At 41.3% G+C, this 21,444-nt stretch overlaps 1 protein-coding gene across 1 annotated transcript in view; it reads right to left on the reverse strand.

The window, feature by feature from the left end:
* Positions 1 to 2,095: 2,095 nt before the first annotated feature.
* Positions 2,096 to 21,444, reverse strand: part of LOC139726602 (protein rogdi homolog) — a 50,172-nt gene continuing 30,823 nt past the window's right edge. The window contains exons 7-12 of the mRNA XM_071637592.1: positions 20,781 to 20,876; positions 19,516 to 19,614; positions 12,666 to 12,788; positions 5,575 to 5,612; positions 4,871 to 4,997; positions 2,096 to 2,825 (exon numbers count right to left, since the gene is read on the reverse strand). Of these exons, the coding sequence (XP_071493693.1) occupies positions 2,787 to 2,825; positions 4,871 to 4,997; positions 5,575 to 5,612; positions 12,666 to 12,788; positions 19,516 to 19,614; positions 20,781 to 20,876 (522 nt within the window). The 3' untranslated portion in view covers positions 2,096 to 2,786. The remainder of the gene's footprint in view (positions 2,826 to 4,870; positions 4,998 to 5,574; positions 5,613 to 12,665; positions 12,789 to 19,515; positions 19,615 to 20,780; positions 20,877 to 21,444) is intronic.

A 21,444-nucleotide genomic window follows, 5' to 3' on the forward strand; every position in this document is an offset into this window, starting at 1 on the left:
TTCATGCCCTTCAATTTACAATACAAGTTGAACCTTTATTTCTTTGGCGCCTTGGACTCCTGAATAGATCTTTTTAGCACATCACTCATTAACAACTTCTCACAAACTAATTTTCAGAGCAGAGCAGAGGTTTGCACTAGATGTTATTACCACCTGCATCAGACTAACCTGCCAAGATTGTTATGGAATCACACTTTCTTTACCACTTTTGTAGGAAAAAATTATCAGCCCTCTCACGAAAGTTAATTCATGCATCAAATTGGCAATGTCTGAATTAGCAGAACAGACAAAAAACTGTATGTATGGGCCTATCAACGTATCCACATTGAAGGATTGGTTCTGAAAACACATAGTGAACACTGATTTATAATAATGTCATGCAAACTTGAACATATTCTGGTTTCTGTCACTGCAATCTTAAAAGAGAACAAAGTGAAGTACATTGGGTGTCTCTGCTCTGCTAGATATCATTATTTGTACATATAAATGAGCAGTAAACAAGGAGTGTTAAGCCCCAGTCACATATAAACCTGGATCCTCAAGGATCTACACGATGATCCAGGGAGTTCCGGGATAGCTTCACCCTGGATGGAGCGTCGACGAGCGTTGATGACGGTACACACGGTATCAACACGGCAGCTACACGGATAAGACCGGAACAGCACAGCATCAGCACAGCATCTACATGGCATCTACACTGGCGCTTACACGGATCAACACGGCAGTCCACGGATAACGCCGGATGTTTTTGACCTCCTAAAGTTGCCATGTTGGTCTCCCGGATGTCCAAGGATGTCCAAGGCGTCAACACGGATCGCTCCCCGGATCATCCCGGATCAGATCCGGGGTGACCCAGCATGTCTATGTGACTGGGGCTTTGCCAAGGAGAGTGGGTAAAAAAGTTCAAACTCTGCGGTTGTACAGAACAATGGTTTCATTGCAGAGGAAGAGCACTGAATGCAGTATGCTTAGAACCTTAAATCCTTCTTTGATGGTCTTACTACAGTAAGATTAAAGACTCTGAGATAGATAGTAAGCAAATAATCAACGTTGGTGAAGGTGATGGGACAAATTATCACTTCCGAGGCGATCTGGATGTAGCTATCTTTCCGAAGCACAGCTGAGGAATGATAGCGTACACATTCAGATCGCCGAGGAAGTGATAGTTTGTCTCATTGCCTGAAACTAAAAGTTGATTATTTGCTTTATATTCCACATCTAGGGTCCTAGAAATTCCCATTTTATTCCACATCTGAAACCGTTTTAGCTGTCTTTAGGTATCCTTAATAGGGCTTAGGCTACGTATGCGCGTAGATGACAAAACAATGAATTTGCTGCGCGCACCGCGCGGCACCGAAGTGAAAGTGCGTTACACTGTGTACTATCAAGTGACCTAGGTCACATGATATTCCACAGTGCAACGCACTTTTATTTCGCGCGTACTCATCTTGCGTTAGGACTGTGTGGACAGTGTGGAGATCAGCGAAACAAAAGGGACTATCAACATAGAGTGTAACAAACTTTTCTTCTCACGTGATGTGATGGGCAAAACTACGCTTCATCACGTGATCAGCTCTGGACCAATCCTATTGCAACATTCTTAGTATGTGGAATATAATATTAAATCCTAGCACACTTTCCCTTGCTATCATAATCAGATAGTGATTCATGATAGACTCATATTGCTACACTAAGTCTTGTAGTGTATCATGATAGACAGTAAAATCTATCTCATGCAAAGCTTTGTTTTGGTTTTCTTTTCTTTTTTTCAAATCTATCTCATATGAAGCCATTTTTGTAGACTGTATACATGGCCGAGTAATTATCACCTTGGGGGTACAATTCTGTACATAATACATGTATGTTTTCTTAGGGAGGGGGGGGGGGGGGGAGAGCATCGGTAAAATAATGTTTTCATGCTGTAATGGATTAGCATGATGTAAGATAATCGTGAAAGTACCATGCAATATGCTTCAAATCACTGGCCAATATACATTTGGATTGCATTGCATTGCATCACAAAGCAGCGAGTAAGTACATATTCGGATCGGCCAAAAAATGACGTTTGTGGTTTAATTTGTCACAAATGTATGTAGATGATGGATAAAAACGTAGCATGGCAGTCATTTTCTCTCCCTCTGTGAAATGCACTCATATCTGCTCACAGCGTTCCTTGCCTCATGTCCTCTTGCAACACGGAACGGCAAGAAAAGTACAGTCTCCCGCTCGCTGAATGACTGACACCAGTAGAAGTGTGCCACCAATGGGTGGGGTGAGTGGGGGACTCTGTGTTAGGTAGCTGCCTCCATCCGTCGCTCCCATGCAACATTGCAGGACAGCAATATCTGTCTCAAGTCTCTCACATCCTACAGCTTGAATGATGCGGTGATCCCTGGCAAGTATATCAATCTACCTCTAACCTCTGAAGGAATCTTTGGCAAGCTTTCATTGAAAACTAGATGGATAGATAGATGAATAGATAGATAGATAGATAGATAGATAGATAGATAGATCGAGGAAAAATATATAGTTAGATAGATTGATGGATAGATCGATGGATAGATTGATTAGATAGATAGATAAATAGATAGCTAGATAGATAGATAGATAGATCAATACAGTGAGACAAACTGATAGATAGACTGATAGATAGATAAGCAGATAGGTAGGGAGGGAGAGATAGAAAGAGGGGAGAGACAGAAGGAAGAGACAGAGAAAGATATAGAGCAATGGATAGATAGATAGAGAGACAGAGAGGGAGAGAGAGAGATAGAAAAGATACAGCACTACCTATATTGATCCCAGCAGCATGCAAAGACAGATATCTACAATGTGTGAGATAAAAGAGAGAAGAGAGAAAGAAAATCATATGTCAATTTCTGGGCAGTGAGTAACTTTTAGAGCAGTCACATCACATAAACACTAAATGATCCACCATCATTCTTCACCTTTAATACCAAAAAATGCTAACAATACATATAGAATGTGCGACAACCAACTTTCTGTTGGGAACACTCTGATATGAATTGAGCATACATCACTATACACAACTGACATTGATACACATGATCAGATAAGATCTTACACATGATAAAATATAATAATTTGTTTGATATGGTTTGTAGAATTTTGCCAACTGTTCAGTATCTTAGTGGAGCTTCCAGATAATATCCTGTCTGACAACCAAAGACCATGGATGTGTTCCAGTGCTCTCCTAAAGCACAATGAACCATACCTGTGCCACAGGAGCGCTCAAAGTTTCCCATAGTGTACTGTACTGGACGTACGGTACAATGCCAGAGAGTGCTCAACGCAAACTGGTCCAAAAGTGCACCATTCCCGAAGTTGAAATGCAAAGAGTGCACATATCACACACTACATCACAATGCAAAGATTTGATTCTCTTTACAATGGACAATTGTATGTAGTGCAAGCGGGTAAGGTGAGCGTCCCCATTGCTACTCTAAAATCAAGTCCAAAAATAACTTGTGAGGTAGGCTATCTCCACAGACTGCTTGAACACTCCAAATGTGGCATGATATGGTATGGTTCACTTTTGAGCACTCAAACATGTTCTCATTAAAAGTAAAACTCTTTGAAGTGTTCTTGGCTCTATGTAAGGCCTGGGGGGGGGGGGGGGAGGGGGGGGGGAGGACAAAGGTGACAAACTGCAGATCAGAACTAGAAATGTCGCTATGGCGACTGGTATGCCTCCGCCATAATGCATGATTCTCCTAATAGGTCTATAGTACATGTGGACAATGTGTGATTACATTTTCACAAAATTGGCAAAATATTAAAATGACATGTTTGTCACAAATGTATTGAATGTTTACCTTCCTTGACCTACCATGTATGTTTATTGGATGAATAGGAGAGCATGTATTTGGGGATTAAAGAACTTTAACTTGACTTTGACCATTCCATAAGTTTATGCACTGAGTAATTTTCAAGGTATGGAGAAAAAGTGCAATTTCTGTATTGAACAGTAAATTGTTATCATTTTCATCTGGCCTTTGATTTATAAGAGAATCACTGTCAGGCAGAACATACATAAATTCGGCATGTTCTAAGTTTCAAGATAACTTGAGCCACTTCCGAGATATGGAGAAAGAATAAAGTTCAGCACTTTCACTTGATCTTTGACCTTTTGACCTTTGACCTTCTTGGCAAAAAAAAAAAATCCCAGAGAATCTCTATTGGGTTATACAGGCATACATCAAGTTTAAAAAAAAAAGTCCTGCTGGCATTGCATAAATATAAGGAAAATAGTAAAATTTTGAAGTATTACCCTTGACCTTTGACCCCTGACCTTTGACCCCATGAACCCTAAATTCCCTAGATAACCACTGCCAGTCTGTAGATGCATATATATACTATGTTCCATGAAGATACCTTGAACAATTTCCAAGATACAGAGAAAAAAGTGAAAATTTAACATTTTACTTGACCTTTTGACCTTTGACCTTTTGACCTCATGACCCCAAACTTTCACCAGAGAATCTTAATTGGGTAGTACATATATACACTAAGTTTCCAGAAAATATCTTCAGGCATTGCATAGATATGGGGGAAATAGTAAAATTTTAAGCATTTGACCTTGACCTTTTGACCTTTGACCTTGAGCATGTGCACCCAAAAGTTGATAGGCACAACTTCACCCCCTAATACACATACATGCCAAGTTTCATTAGGATACCTCAAAAGGTTTTGGTAGTTACCCTGTCCACAAAATTCATTACGGACGGACGGAAGGACGGACGGACGGACGGACGGACGGACGGACGGACGGACGGACAACCCGAAAACATAATGCCTCCGGCACCACTTCGTGGCGGAGGCATAACAAACAAAGACATTATGGTCCTACCTTGTCCTTGAGTTCTTGACAGAGTTGTATGGCAAACGTCAGACAAGCTGTGACTTCCTCTACCCAGGGTATAGCGCACTCTACTGTCGTCTGAGAGAACAGTTCGTACTTCACCGGACCCACATCTCTGTGACATGGAAAATATGCATAAAGGGAGAAAAAAAAGAGACACTTTTGTCTTACAGGGAGAGCATAAAGTTCTGGTTGGTCTTACTGGGATCAACAGAACAAAGTGGGTTGAACCTTTCTAAAGAAATTAGAAATGGGAAAACACATACTAAGAATAAGACCACACGTCTGGCCATTACACGGAAACATTGGATCCAAACCAAGTGATTTACTTCATGACATATGAGACATGAAACAGAAAGCAAATTGAAAATTCTCTTCATCTGAGTGCAGCTGTTGCATCTGTTTATCAAAATATAATTCAGTGTCAAGATTGGTATGAGTAATGGTGGTGCAAGAAATTAATGCATTCTCATTTTGTCTCTGAAACGTCATGATGATATTACACATAATGAAACTTTATATTAATCCTTCTCCTCTATCACATATTTATCCTGGCTTGCACTTGATGAAATAAAGTCTGTGAAGTTGGAATTTTTCAGGCTGAATTGCCTCTAGGTACTATTAGTCTCTGACATGAATCAGAAGTATCAGTTAAATGTGCACTCTACGCTACAAGGTTTCTCGGTACTTACAATAATCTGCTCTTGGACTCGGAGGATGACATTCCTTTCTGTTTAGATGAACAGAAAACAAAAGACAGCAAACATCAGACCAAACTTGCCATCATTAGTGGCCTGCAAACACCTTTATCAAGAATATACACTGTTGTCATCTACTTAATGGCCCAAATTCATAAAGGTGGTACAATTGAATCCATGGTTTAAACCATGGACAAAGATCATAGTTTTTTATGGGGCGCCAAGTGTCGCATGGGCTATTTCACTACGAAATCAGTAATTTCGTTTATGAACATTTCATCCACGAAATCGACGAAAAGACTGATTTCGTAACGAAATAGGCCATGCGACACTTGGCGCTCCATACAAATTGTCCATTGTTTAAACCATGGTTCTATTTGTACCACCTTCGTGAATTTGGGCCAATATCTGTGAACTCATTTTATCAATACACCCAGCTAGCTTCTTCAATACACCAAATTTTCAAATGCACATGTTTATCTTTTAAATGTAAATATTTTTTGATTTTGTTAGGAGGCATCTTGTATGACATATGTATACTACAATTATCAGTAAAATCATCGCATAATGAATTGCTCATTTGATGAATTTTCTATCATTAGCATAAGAATGATTGACAACTATCTCACAGTAACTGTAGTGACACATTACTGCCCAGTAAAAAGAAAGAAAGAAACAAACAGACAAACAAACAAACAAACTAACTAACTAACTTCCTAACTAACAAACTTTGTAACTGCCTGAATTGCAAAAGGCCAGACTTGACTAGCATTCATGCTAGTTTCTGGTTCCTATTTTATTTCGTGAGTTTACGCAAGAACTCACAGTGAGAGCCCGCTCAACGCGCGCGCAGTCATATCGCTTCTTCGCACGTTTTGCACGAGGGACTAAGTTCCCGTCATCGCAGTCTAAATCAAGTTTTATTCGTCCTTTTTACTGTGCATCGTCGCAATATCTTTTCATATTGTGGATTGTTATTATTTATAGCTCAGTTAGAGCTGACTTTGCTTCGGAAGAGGATTTTTATTCACGAGATATCGCGGGATGGAAATTCCGCTTTCCGCTCCCCCGCAGCATACAGCTAAGCCTGTCGTGGGTGGCACCACTAGTACGAGCGCCCTGCATACAGCTAAGTCTGTCGTGGCGATGGTGACTACAGCCGTGCATCATGAACCCAAGTGTTCGCCGGCTATTAAGGCTCTACCAAAGAAAGAAGGGAATGGGAAAACCCTTAAAAAACCCACCAAACCAGGCCTAAGTAAGAAGGCAGCCCCCCCTAAAGAGAAGACGGACGCGGAGGTGCTTTCCCGCCTTTCTAAACTCGAATCCATGTTTGAAAAGGTCATGGAAGTACTGCCGTCTCAGACTACTCGTATCCAACAACAGCAACTACGTGCCGGCCATGTTGGCACGGCTTGTACCGCAGAAAACCACGGTGGTGTGCCGTTTGGGGGCATGGATGCGTGTGCTACAGACGATAGTACGCAAGCACGCGGTACGCTGCACGACGACCACGGCGGCAGCAGCTACAGTGGGGATGAATGCAATTTCCCTGCGGCAGCAGCGGGTTACGCACCCGCAGAGCTCACGGGGCGGCCAGTACAAGTACCATCCTTTGCTGCAAAATTTGCGGTCTCCGCCTTTGTGGGCGACCCTATCAATGACGAATTGGCAAATTCTACAAATTATCTCATCTCCCATTGTCTGGAGGAAAAATCTATGGAAGAGTCAGCGGCAAACTACCCAGCACCGAGCAATTGCCCCAACTTACTAGTCCCTAAAGTCAATCCAGTGATTTGGGATAATGTGACACAGACTACGCGCAGCAGAGACGTTAAGCTGCAGAGAGTACAGAAATCTCTTACCCGCGGGCTGTGTGCGTTCCTACAGACTCTTCCTACTGACTTGAACGAGGCGCAACAGGACGCACTCGCTTTACTCTGTAATGCCAATTACGAGATGAATTGCCTGAGAAAGGAGCTGATCAAGCCCGATATGAACGCTGCTTACGCACATCTGTGCAAGCCTACTACGCCCGTGACCGCGTTTCTATTCGGTGATGACCTGGGACAACGTGTAAAAGATCTCAAGGAGGAGAATAGGGCTGCCTTTAGTGTGGTTAAAGGGCAGGCTAAGAGATCTACTCATCAGCCGTACCACCCATACAAGCGCGCGGCCAGCGGTGGATTCAGCCGGAAGCAATATCGGAATGTAGGCTGGCTCGCAGCTGGCGATACATCCAGGCCTTTTTTAGGCCAGCAGCAGCGGGGATACAGACATTCAGCCCCGCACACGCAGACTCGCCCACCTCCAGCTCATGCGCACAACCGGGGGCAGAGCTACTCGACAGCAACCCCAGCCAAGCCAAACACTGTGTCACGGAGAAAGTAACTGCACTACCCAAGGAGGTAAGTTGCAGGCCTAGCTCTTGTTGTGGAAATACACAATCTACTCACACTGTACAGTCAGTTTTTGACATTGAACATGTAGATGTTCCATTAGACCTGCCCGTTGGGGGTCGATTGAGGCATTTTAGCAAACAGTGGAATCATATTACCACTGATCCTTTCATACTTGATGCAATTAGCGGTTACAAACTTGAATTTCAAGAGGCGTATAGCCCACCTCATAGAGGTAAACCGCCTTACCACTACAGAGTGGGTAATGCTGAGGAGAGCAAGATTGACATTGAAATTCGAAAACTGGCCGAGAAAGGCGTAATCGAAGAATGCCAGCATGTGGCTGGAGAATTTGTGTCCAATATCTTTACACGCCCAAAGAAAAATGGGGACATACGCCTAATTTTAGATTTATCGGACCTCAATGACAGTCTGAATGTACAGCATTTCAAAATGGATAACATCCATACGGCTACAACCCTAATTTCCCCTGGTTGTTACCTTGCCTCAATCGACCTTCGAGATGCCTACTACTCTGTCCCTATTTACCCCTCATATCGCAAGTATTTGAGATTTGTCTGGCACGAGAAATGTTGGCAATTTAAGGTACTCCCCAATGGCCTTAGTACAGCGCCTAGGCTCTTCACAAAGCTTATGAAGCCGGTGTTCGCAAAGCTGCGACAGGCAGGCCACCTGGTTGTGGGGTATTTAGATGACACTCTCATAATTGGTGAAACTGAATCACAAGCACTAGAAGCGGTGCAAGCAACCACAAAACTGCTCTCTGACCTTGGTTTCGTCATTCATTCAGAGAAATCTATCCTAGAGCCTCAGCAACGGCTCCAATTCTTGGGGTTTATCTTGGATTCGGAAAGCATGACTATAACGCTCCCGCATGAGAAATGTCAAAATATCAGGGCAGTATGTGCGGAATTACTAGGGAAACAAAACCCTACTATCAGGCAGGTGGCGCAGGTCATTGGGAAACTGATTGCTACTTTCCCTGCCATTCAATATGGCCCCCTCTTCTATCGTAACCTAGAAAGAGACAAAATTCTTGCACTAAAATCAAGCAAAGGGCATTTTGATAGACCTATGAATTTGTCTGAAGCTTCTAAACAGGAGTTAATGTGGTGGTTCAATAACATTCCCTGCCAGTCGGCACCAATTAGTCGAGATCGGCCAGCTTTAGAGCTACGTACTAACGCCAGTGGGCAAGGATGGGGTGCCACTGATTTAAGCAGTGAAACTGGCGGTAGATGGGATGATCAGGAGATAGTGCATGCTCAAAACAATGAAATCAACTATCTTGAAATCTTAGCGGCAGGGCTTGGTTTGAAGTCATTTTGTGGCCACCTGCATGATACGCATGTGCTCATTAGAACTGACAACACAACAGCTGTAGCCTACCTGAACAATATGGGAGGCATTAAATCTCGAGCCTGCGACAGGGCAGCATGAGACATTTGGGTTTGGTGTAAGGAAAGGAATATCTGGATCACAGCAGCCTATTTACCTGGTCGTGACAATACAGAAGCAGACAGGAGATCTCGTCATTTTAATGACAGAACAGAATGGATGCTGAATAAGAAAGTTTTTACTGATATCACTAAAAAATGTGGTACTCCCCAAATCGATCTTTTCGCGTCCAGACTCAATAAGCAACTGCCTGCGTACGTTACGTGGCTGCCTGACCCAGATGCGGTTTCTGTGGATGCATTCACTCTGTATTGGGGTGATCTGTATTTCTACGCATTCCCTCCTTTCTGCCTCATCCCCAAATGTCTCCAAAAAATAGAAAACAACAAGGCACATGGTCTCTTGATTGTCCCAAACTGGCCTACGCAAGCGTGGTTTCCTCGCATGAGGAGGATGCTTAAAGATGAACCACTCTTAATTCCTAGACACAGGAATTTGATTACGCAACCAGTATCTGGGGAACCGCACCCTTTACACGCTTGCCTTGATCTGTTATGTTGCAGGTTTTTGAAGCTGCCGTTCGAGAACTCTGGCATGAGCAGCAGAACGGTGGACATCTTGGCAGCATCTTGGAGGGCATCAACCCAAAGACAGTATTGTACATATATAAGGAAATGGAGAAAGTTTTGTACACTTAAGAAGGAAAGTCACCTTCATGCCAAGATTAATTTTGTTTTGGAGTTTTTTACGCACATGTTTTATGAAGAGAACTTGAGCTATTCAGCTATTAACTCAGCACGGAGTGAGCTTGCTACCTTTCTAGTGTTAGAGGATGAACAATTTACTGTCAGCACTCATCCGCTTCTCTCTCGTTTTATGAGAGGTGTGTTCCAGCTCAGGCCCCCAAGGCCGCGGTATTCGGAAATTTGGGACGTGAATATTGTTTTTAGATATTTGAGAAGTCTAGCTCCCGCTAACTCGCTTAGTTTGAAGCAATTAACGATGAAGCTGTGCATGTTACTGGCCTTGATATCCACCCAGAGGGTACAGACTTTGCATTGCCTGAATCTAGACAGCATGATTCTCAAACAATCTATGGTGTCATTCAAAGTTAATGAACATCTTAAGCAGTCTAGGCCTGGGAATTTTGGATTGGACGTACTTTTGAAAGCGTACCCCCCAGACAGACGTTTGTGTGTAGTTACATACATTAAGGCCTACCTTCGGAGAACCAAAGAGATCCGAGGAGAGGAAAGTCATCTCTTCATTAGTTTTCGCAAACCTTTCAAGAGAGTAACGGCACAGACAATTTCTCGATGGATCAAAGAAATCATGACTGGCGCTGGCATCGACACCACAATGTTCAGCGCACATTCAACCTGAGCAGCATCTAGCTCAGCAGCAAACAGGGCGGATGCACCTATTCCTCTGATCATCGCAAAAGCAGGCTGGTCAAAAGAACAAACATTCCGTAAATTCTACGACAAACCTCTACAAGAAGAGGGACAGTGCCTGTCACAGCTCATTGTGAGGAAGTAATGACCTCAGACCCAGGTAATTTGAGCTTACATTTTGCTTGCCATTGTGCATGCCTGAGTTGTTCAGTTGGAACAAATGTGACTTCTGTGCTACAAAATCTCACTGTGAGTTCTTGCATAAACTCACGAAATAAAATAGAAAGATTAAACGAGAACTTACCAGTTTGAAGTTTGATCTTTATTTTATGAGGGAGTTGGAGAAAGAATTCACAGTCCCTCCTCTCCCTTCCCATGGCATGAATACTATTACAAAATGTATAGATCAACTTCAAGTAAGTTCTCAATCTTTCCACTCTGACAGAAGTCACATCTTGTTGCTACGAAGTATGACTGCGCGCGCATTGAGCGGGCTCTCACTGTGAATTCTTTCTCCAACTCCCTCATAAAATAAAGATCAAACTTCAAACTGGTAAGTTCTCGTTTAATCTTTCTATTATCCTTGCTTTTTTTCCATGTGACTTCATATTTGTAAACACGCACAATAGGCGTTTTCACATCAGCCCAATAAAAATCCAAGCTCGAGATATTTTTCGCGATCGCAAATTAGCGAGCCATTTCATTTCCTATTCACATCAGCCCAAAGAGAATTAGCCCGAAATTTTTTTGAGCTAATTCGACAGCTGAGCATGCGCAAACAGTGTCGGGTATACCAGTAGAGCGCACGCTTTCGGGTCACACACGCTAGGCATGATGGGATGCATCGCTCTAATGTCTTGAGGCGATTTCACATTATCAAATAGCGCGCTAGTTTGCTATGTTATCCCGCTATTTCAGAAATTTCCCGGGTTGGACTCGAGAAATTTTCTCTATCAGAGCGATACAATTAGCACGCTAATTTGTGTTCACATTATCAAATAGCCCGCTATTTCTAAACATCGGGCTGATGTGAAAACGCCTAATGATTATCATTGCATTGGTTAATGAATTCAAATTCCTTCACATTGGAAACAGCTGTCTCGCGCATGTGCAGACACCATTTTTTGCCTTATCAAAGGGGTATTATAGTTTTGGTTGAGATGGGGCTTCATGTTTCCAACATTTTTGTGGGATAATGAGAAACCTCTTATGAAATATTAAAGAGCATGCAATTCTAAAGGGAATATAAAGGCTTTCTTTGAAAAAAAAATTGTTTTGAAATGGCTCAGATGTCTTAGAACAAAGAGGTCATAATGAAAGGTGGGACCCACCTTCTTTTAGGAACTCCTTGCTTTACTGTGTTTTTGTATATCTCAGCCATTTCAAAAACATATTCTTATCAAACAAACTTCGAATTCCTCTAAGAATTGTAGGCTCTTTAATATCTTATACGTTGTTTCAAATCATCTCGCAAAAAGTGAAAATCTGAATCCCTCATCGCAACCAAAACTATACCAACCCTTTAACATCGTCTTAGCGTTCATGTCGCAGATCTAAAGCTTACTATTAGGGAGTTTTTGCTACACGATGGGAAGACCGAGAGTGCACGGAAGCAATCTGCTGCGACAGTTCCCGCACTCGGACTCCCGTCCCCATATCTGAGCAGTTTCGCTTTCCTGTTAGGACAGAGGCGTGGGGTTACGATGGCTGATTGGCTGGCAGGCTGGCTGGCTCAATCCTGCCCAGCATCGGGACCGAACGCTATTTTGGCCAATTACCGTACTCGTTTTCCCCAGGATGGGACATTTCTCTGGTTGTTCATGGGCAGAAGCAAATTTTGCACACAGCACGCTCAACTTCCGCTCGCTATTACCTGGTGGTGGTGAGCCTTTTGTGGGGCAGCTGGATGTAGGTAGTATGTGTGCAGCACCAGCTTGGTTCCCTGGATGTAAAAGTTCACCATGCTCTCGTGTGGCAGTGGAGGGGTTAAGGATTTCTGCAGAGACAAACATGCGAAACATTTCAAAGCAATCTTTGCGGTGATTTTGCTGGATTGAGTGAGCTGACTGCTCATAGCTTTCATCTAAAAAAGAATTGTAGGAATTTTAAACGAGGGATATATTCAAGTTGCTCTCAATATTCTCTCCTTTGCCTTACAAACCAAAAACAGGCTATTCATGGTGAAAGAGACATCATATTCACATAATACATTAGATAAAAGTTAATTCATGAATAGGTGTCGTTCACATCAGAATGATACACACACACACACAAAACAAACAAATTAAACAAACAAACAAACAAACAAACAAACAAAACAAAACTAGATAATAAGTCCAGGCTGTATCACTGTAAAAACTGCTTGGACATTATACATGGAATTTTAGCTATTTGAAACTACAGTACATTGTATTTGATGAAAAATATGTTTCAATTTCATCATACAACTAAAAATGTGATTGTAGCACAATGCCTCTGGCTGTACATATGTCACTTAGCAGAACTTCAAAAATTTGTAGAAACTTCTTCTGAAATTTATACAAAATGAATACTGAGGATTTTCTCCCCCCCCCCTTTTTTTTTTTTTTGGGGGGGGGGGGGGGGGAGGGGTTACATTCTTGCATGCAAATAAGAATTGTCATCATATAGATATTTGTGCTGCATTTTTTGCTTAATACCAGCTCCTCTGTCCAGTGAATTTGATGGATTGCTGACAGCATGATGCTATCGGCACCGTAAAAATGATCCTTGGCAATGCCAGAAACGTACATACATGAGCCGATGAAAGTAGTGAGTACCAGTAAAGCCTTGTTAATTTGCGGGAAACATGACACCAACGTTTAGCTGTGATTTGTTTGTGATGTGGGGAAGAAAAAAATGCTGGTACCTTTTATGTGCGATTACGGTTTGCTCAAGAGTATGTATCAACTTTCGCATGACATTGTAAACTCAGTGTTTACAGGAAAATAGTCCATCAATCACTTTGAGCTGTCATAAAATTTGCCACTGGGCGGTGACCATGTTTTTCTTTCCTACATGATATCAGGAACAGAGATATATCGTCGCTGGGGTGACAACACCTTGTATCTGCAAATTTGGCGAAAATGACTTTTTTGGATTAATGGTCAGATAATCAGTTAAGTGACGTCCTGTCCAAATCCTAGATGTCTTACCCAAAAGATGAAGCCACCACGGCATGTCATAGGAATGTCTACCCCATTGGATACAATGCTTTGGCTGCCATGTTTTTTTGATCTCCTGAACATTAAACATTTTGTAGATACGAGGTCTTGTCGCCCCAGCGACAATATGCTACTACAGCAGACTACATAGGGTAATTGGTCTATTTGCTGCAGCAAATCTTTCAAAAACTACAGTATCTTGGAACAAATTCTCAAGAAGTTATGCTAACAGCATCAGAACAGCATCAGCAATGCATCTGTTTGTTCCTACTTTAAACACAAAAAGAAATTAAATTGAGTTAAGATGATTTGAGGTCTCATATACTATAAATGGCATATATATTGCTGAGTTTTTATTTTCAAAAATTTTGTGAGTCTGGTGTTATTCACAAATTTTTACAAAATGCAAACATATCAACACTGATCCCTGTACAAATGTGATATGTATGGTTACATTTCTCCATTCATTAGTCTAAGATCGCAACTCTAATCACTTGCAAAATTGTCGGGAAGTCCAAATTCATGAAAAATAAGACTCGCTATTAAATGAATGGCATATGCATTACCTTGAATTAAGCTAAGCTTGATGCTTCCTTATTACTTTCTTTGCTCCTACAAAGTAACAGACAGGAGCTCTAAACCAATTAGTCCCAGTGATTATATATGATTTTAGTTGATTGGATGCTGTATCTTTTCATTATAATTTTATTTCAATATCAATTTTATGGCTTCATAAAGTTGTGTAACAAAAAACATTCTCTTTCATTTAAGCTATTGATGTTAATATATAATTATTTCAGTTTTGAAAAGCTTCTCTACTGCTACATTCAGCATTTCAGATAATGTTTGGCAGAAGCAAACAATGTTAGAAAGTAACATATGAAATCTTTGCAAGACTTATACACACTTTTGATGCAAAAGTGAACAGTGCTATGAAAACTGCTAAATGTTTATTCTTTGAATTTTTCTCTGATTTTGTGCAGATTTCATGCATTTAGCAGTTTCATATAATCTTCCAATATAGGATACGTAGGTAAATTCATGGGCGCCAATTTAATGATGGAAAGATGATTCTATCTGCAGCGGCAAACAATTATACATGAATGACAAAGAGCTCCAATGATTTCCAGAGTTTTTGTTAAAGGGAAGGTAAACCCCAAGAGCAATGTGGATTGAGTGAAAGCAGCAGCATTAGTAGAACGCATCAGTGAAAGTTTGAAGAAAATCGGACAATCGATGCAAAAGTTATGAATTTTTAAAGTTTTGACGTTGGAACTGCTGGATGAGGAGACTACTAGAGGTTATGACGTATGAGTGGACAACAATACCAAGAAAATATAAAGAAAATTCTGCAAAAATCCATTTTTCATGAAAACAAGGAAAAGTAGAAATTACGCGGTGCGTAACATATGTCCCCGCCGGAAGTAGCATTTTGTAACAAAATGTGCAATATAGGTAAAAAATCAAGGTCAAAGGTCAAAGAAGTCAAAGGTCAAAATTCTGTGTAGAAGTTTTGAAGCCCTCACCTAGTGCCATCACATAAAGCAAATGGAATCGAAATTGGGTTAGAAATGGCGAAGGAGTAGCATTTTGTAGCCAATGTACAATATAGGTCAAAAATCAAGGTCAAAGGTCAAAGAAGACAAAGGTCAAAATTCTGTGTTGAAGTTTTGAAGCCCTCACCTAGTGCTATCACATAAAGCAAACGGAATCGAAATCAGGTTAGAAATGGCGAAGGAGTAGCATTCTGTAGCAAAATGCACAATATAGGTCAAAAATCAAGGTCAAAGGTCAAAGAAGTCAAAGGTCAAAATTCTGTGTAGAAGTTTTGAAGCCCTCAACTAGTGCCATCATATAAAGCAAACGGAATCGAAATCGGGTTAAAAATGGCGAAGGAGTAGCATTTCGTAGCAAAATGTACAATATAGGTCAAAAATCAAGGTCAAAGGTCAAAGAAGTCAAAGGTCAAAATTCTGTGTAGAAGTTTTGAAGCCCTCACCTAGTGCCATCACATAAAGCAAACGGAATCGAAATCGGGTTAGAAATGGCAAAGGAGTAGCATTTTGTAGCAAAATGTACAATATAGGTCAAAAAATCAAGGTCAAAGGTCAAAGAAGTCAAAGGTCAAAATTCTGTGTAGAAGTTTTGAAGCCCTCACCTAGTGCCATCACATAAAGCAAACGGAATCGAAATCGGGTTAGAAATGGCGAAGGAGTAGCATTTTGTAGCAAAATGTACAATACAGGTCAAAAATCAAGGTCAAAGGTCAAAGAAGTCAAAGGTCAAAATTCTGTGTAGAAGTTTTGAAGCCCTCACCTAGTGCCATCACATAAAGCAAACGGAATCGAAATCGGGTTAGAAATGGCGAAGGAGTAGCATTTTGTAGCAAAATGTACAATATAGGTCAAAGGTCAAGGTCAAAGGTCACGACTGAAATTCTGTGTAGAAGTTTCAAAGCTCCCATGTAGTGCTATCATATAAAGCAAACAGAATCAAAATTGGCTCATAAATGACAGAGAAGTAGCAAATTGAAGATTTTGATCACACACGGACGCACACACGGACACACGGACGGACGGACAGACGGACGGACGGACGGACACACGGACGGACACACGGACACACACACGTACGGAGCCCGTTTCATAGTCCCCTGCTCGAACTCGTTCGGCGGGGACAATTACAAATTCCATCAACTTGATATTGACATATGTTAAGGGTAGCAATTATTCCCCCTGCTTTCTGAAAGCGGTTGGTCCATTGCTCTTTCATAATTCTAGAAAAGTGAATTTTTGTTGAATTTCCTTTATATTTTCTTTGTATTGTTGTCCACTCATACGTCATATCCTCTAGTAGTCTCCTCATCCAGCGGTTCCAACACCAAAACTTTAAAAATTCATAACTTTTGCATCGATTATCCGATTTTCCTCAAACTTTCACTGATGTGTTCTACTAATGTTGCTGCTTTCACTCAATCCACATTGTTCTTTGGGTTTACCTTCCCTTTAAATCTACCTTATAAAGGCATGATAATGAGTAGTAAAAAAAGGAGGAAGAAAAGAAAGAGCGCCAAATCACAAATAATTATAAAAGGACAGTCCTTGCTTCCCTTTAGTGATGTACATGAGGTGGTGATGTCAACTCTTTTTGTCAGTATACTCCGGAACCTAGCCGAGCAAACTTATCAGGTTTTCACCCAAATCTCTTTTTGTAATATCAAGAAGAAGAAACTACCAGCAAAGGCTCGTTGAGCAGTGTCATGTCCATAGAATGTGGTCTCGCTGGGTGTAACTTTCACGGAAAGTGATTCTCATTTGTGAGGCATTATGGTTCTTGAACTGAAATGAGACCCAGAAACCTCAGAAGGAAAGTGAAAGCGGTGAACATATCCAAGCATTCCCCATCTGTGGTCATTTGATGCACGTTCATCTCCTATAATATATCAAACCCTTTGACTGAACTGTGCTATAATATATTCTTGGATTGGTGCACTGGCTGAGATGTTTTCTTCGCCGCCGAGAACAATTTCCCACAATTAAATGTTGTTGAATGTGAGTCACATGTATCATATCCATCAGTACTACAATACAGTTCATATGGGACTCTCATTATATGAGTTGGTGCGTCTGACTTATGCTGAAGTCTGACGTCCTAGAGGAAATTCACTATGTATCAATCAAACCATTTTGCAATTTTGCAAGTACCTGATCACTTTGAGGATGTATCTCAATACAAATAGAACACCCTCAATTCCTTAAATGCAATAAGAGACAGTTAAACTTATTTGCCTCCTTTAAGTTCTCCAGGGAGTCATTTACGCCAATATCTTAAATGCAGGTTGATAACGACAAAAAAAAACATAGGCTTTGCAAGGAGAACATGAGAAACATTTGACATTCCTCACGTTTCTTATTACTTGTTTGATTCAGATTTCTTTTCCAATTCCGTCTGCATACTACTCAGCTCGCCTATGTTTCTACATCTCACGTAACACTTCTTTATTTTTTGTTTCTTAGCCAAGTTATTTAACCAAGAGAGAGAAACAAAAAACTAATGTAAAAACAACAACAACAACTTTTCATCAATTTTTGCGATGTGACAGTAATATCGTATGATTTTGTTGCATTCATGACATGTGTAAGCTGGACATGCACATGACATCCATTATATCCCAAATTCACATTGGTCCCTGCAACGTGGAGAAGAGTCCCGCGCTGTGGAAATTTCTCCTACTTCTTCACCATAATGTAAAAGCCCACTGGGACTTGTCCCCTCATCCCCGCGAAGTTAGGTCCAGGGACAGAACTGAGAGGGGACAGTGACTTTGGGGCGTAATTGATAGCGTCAAGCTGTATTCATCAAATGTGTTCTCACGCACAATGTCTGGTTTCAAGTGGCAGAGCTCATCACAAAGCCTCAATTGCCCCCGCAGCTCAGGGACAGTCGAGGTAGCAGTGTGGACGGTCAGTCGTACAAAAGACAAGATCTCTTGTGACTGTCTCTGTAACGTGGGGTCCAATGAGAACGCAGGGACAGACAATATACTATGTGATATAGTCTGGATCAGGGCAATTACCCCCTCCAGCTAAATACTGGTTAGTTGTAAGGTTAGAGTTATGATTAGGGTTAGAGTTAGGTTTAGGGTTAGGAGTTTGGGTTAGGGTTAGGATTAAGTTCCGGTTTAGGATTAGGATTACGGCCAGGGGAAGGGTCCGGGGTAATTGCCCAGGGGGTAATTGCTCGAGACCCGATATATAGTCAGGCTGCCCACTAACCTTTTCAGAGTGTCCACAGAGGTCACTTTTTATGTTTCACTTGTACTATCACTATATACAGTTTTGACTGTGGTGTGGTTGGCATCTGGTAAACAAACTATTTGCTCCTGCTATCATGTTTGTGCTGGTATCAAAAAGTACAAAATGGGTTGAAATCTCCACACTTCTGCAGCCCTCACATTTTATACTTGGTGCGGAAGTGGTGCCAACAGCACTCTAAAGGTGAAGTCAGTGAGATACTGGTGTGTCACACAGCAGTCAAGACAATTTCTATACGGTATCTCTTGTCCAGACATGACGAGATACCATACTTCGTCGGCCTTATGCCAAAAGGGCCTTAATACCATAGACTTTGTACACTATTAAGGCCCTTTTGGCATGAGGCCGACGACTTTTCAGGAAGACTCCAGGGGACCGTTTCATGAAACTTTTTGTCAGTGATTTACACTGACAACTGTTAAAAGCTACTGAAATCCTTGCGTCTGATTGGCTGATAGCAAATTTGTCGGTGAAAACCTCCGACGAACTCATTGATGAAACGCCCCCCAGGGGTCCATGTCATGAAGTCATCAGATAAAAGTCTTTACATAAATCTCAGAATGGTCAAAGTTGCTCATATGTAGCTATATGAGACTTCCAAATCCAGTTCATGAAGTCTCCCATAAGTGTCTCTTACGAGTGAAATGTCTCTCATAAGACTTTCATTAAAAGCAGACCCCTGAAGAATCAGGGAGACTTGGGCAGCTCTGGAAAAATGTTTTCTCACCGTGTATCGACTGTGGTAGAGTTCTTGCAGGGTCGGCGTTACTGGGTTCAGAAACCTTTGCCGTGCCCTCTTGAGCTGACTTAGAACCTCGTTCATCAGCTGGAAAGGCAACAAGAAAGTGATATGCAAAAGAAAAATGGTATTAATGCAGAGTATGATTCTTCAAAATCTCACATATGGCTGCAGATAGAGGCCTTTATTCAACTAAAAAAAAAAAAACTTACACATGTTTAAATATGTTTGAAGAAATGAACCCATTTACTGACAACACATGGTTACACAATGACCCAGTCTTATCACAATCAAAGAAAATCCTCTCTAATATCTGCATCAAAACTTTATCAACTGAATAAAGAGAGCTTTGAAGAGCACTCATTTGTTTTGTATGTGTGCTTTTTGTTTTTTTTTACTTGTTTTTGCATCAGGAAGGATGTTATTATTCTAGGCTTGGCATTTGTTAAGGAACCAATGTGTTACCAGATATTCAATCAACAAGGATGTAATTATGCATACTACTACTAATGAAAACTACCTACTTTACAGTGACAATAAAGACCCCCCCCCCCCCACAAAAAAAAAGGGGGGGGGGGAAGGAAAGAAAAGAAGCACAGAAACAAGCAAATTTTCCAATTGTGTTACTGGCTGTAATGATAAAGCCTGCCCTTTAATACTGGGCAGTAACCTGCATCTCCCCCTCCTCATCCCCCTATACTCCTAACAAACAAACACACATACAAAACAAAGAGAAAACAAGAACTCATGAAGTATGCTGCTAAAAACTGTCATTACAAAATCAAAGCAATGATTTCCTATTATTTCTTGGCTTGTACACCCCAAGGAAATATAATCACATGAACAATTCAAATGAACTTGAAAGCAAGCCATCCTTAGGGCCAACTCCCCTCTCTCTCCCCCATTCTCTCTCTCTCTCCCTCTCTCCCCCTCCCCCCCCCCCACCCCCCCCCCCCCCCCCCCCCCCTCCCCCCTCCACGTACGGGTAATCTTGTATCTGTCCTGATATTGGATAAACTTGCAGAGCTGGGTAATACTGGGATGATGTGAGCCAGGCAAAGGAGCATTTAGTGCACTTTTTTTTTTAACCACTCACACCCCATGCATACCCTTGGGTAGCTGGGATGGGCAGTTTACTGATATTTGAGAAGGGTGGTACAATACACCTGTACATATGTACAGGTGTCAAAGGGTTAAAAACTTTCAAGTGGCATGCTGGGCATTGGTAGAGACTTGATCTCCCTGTCGACTACCTTGATGACTTCCTCTGCCGACTGGAATTCGTAGTCGACGTCCTTGGCGTTGATGACTTCTAGAGTGGAGTAGATGTGGTTACCGACATCTTGTACCTGGGCAGGGGACGTAGCCATTTATGGAGCACATCAGAAATGATACAAACTTATCATTTAGCAATTAGCAATTCTGTGATGTCACACACAAGCTCACCCCCATTTGTGCTATAGTATGAAATAAGTCCTATCAAATAAATTTCCCATCGTACATGTATTCCTAATACAATTTCAAATGTTTTCCTACATAACCCCTTCATGAATAAAATACATTCCATCATCTATAAAACAGGAAGAAATATTGATTCTATCATCTCTGTACAGGGCAAATAGAATGTTTGTTCACATGCTGTATCTTGGCATTGCCAATTTCTGTGTGCTTGGTCACAAATTAAAAATGCCATTACTCTCATATATTTGATTAGAATTTGGTCAAACTTTCCCTGCCCTGTTTCTCTCGTTTTCCGGTTCTATTTGACAAACTTTCTTTTTTTTTTCTAAAGGGTAGACTTCCCCTATAACCTTGGGTTGGATTTGCACAAGTAATGGACTGGAAATGATAACAAAATGTGATCAACATGCTTTCTGGGGCTGATATAGGAATCCCCTTTCCTTTGCACTTTTTAGT

This window comes from Diadema antillarum, unplaced genomic scaffold (genome assembly GCF_040938485.1).
Source record: "Diadema antillarum isolate AM-2024a unplaced genomic scaffold, OU_Dant_1.0 seq00000091_RagTag, whole genome shotgun sequence".
Classification (NCBI taxonomy): domain Eukaryota; kingdom Metazoa; phylum Echinodermata; class Echinoidea; order Diadematoida; family Diadematidae; genus Diadema; species Diadema antillarum.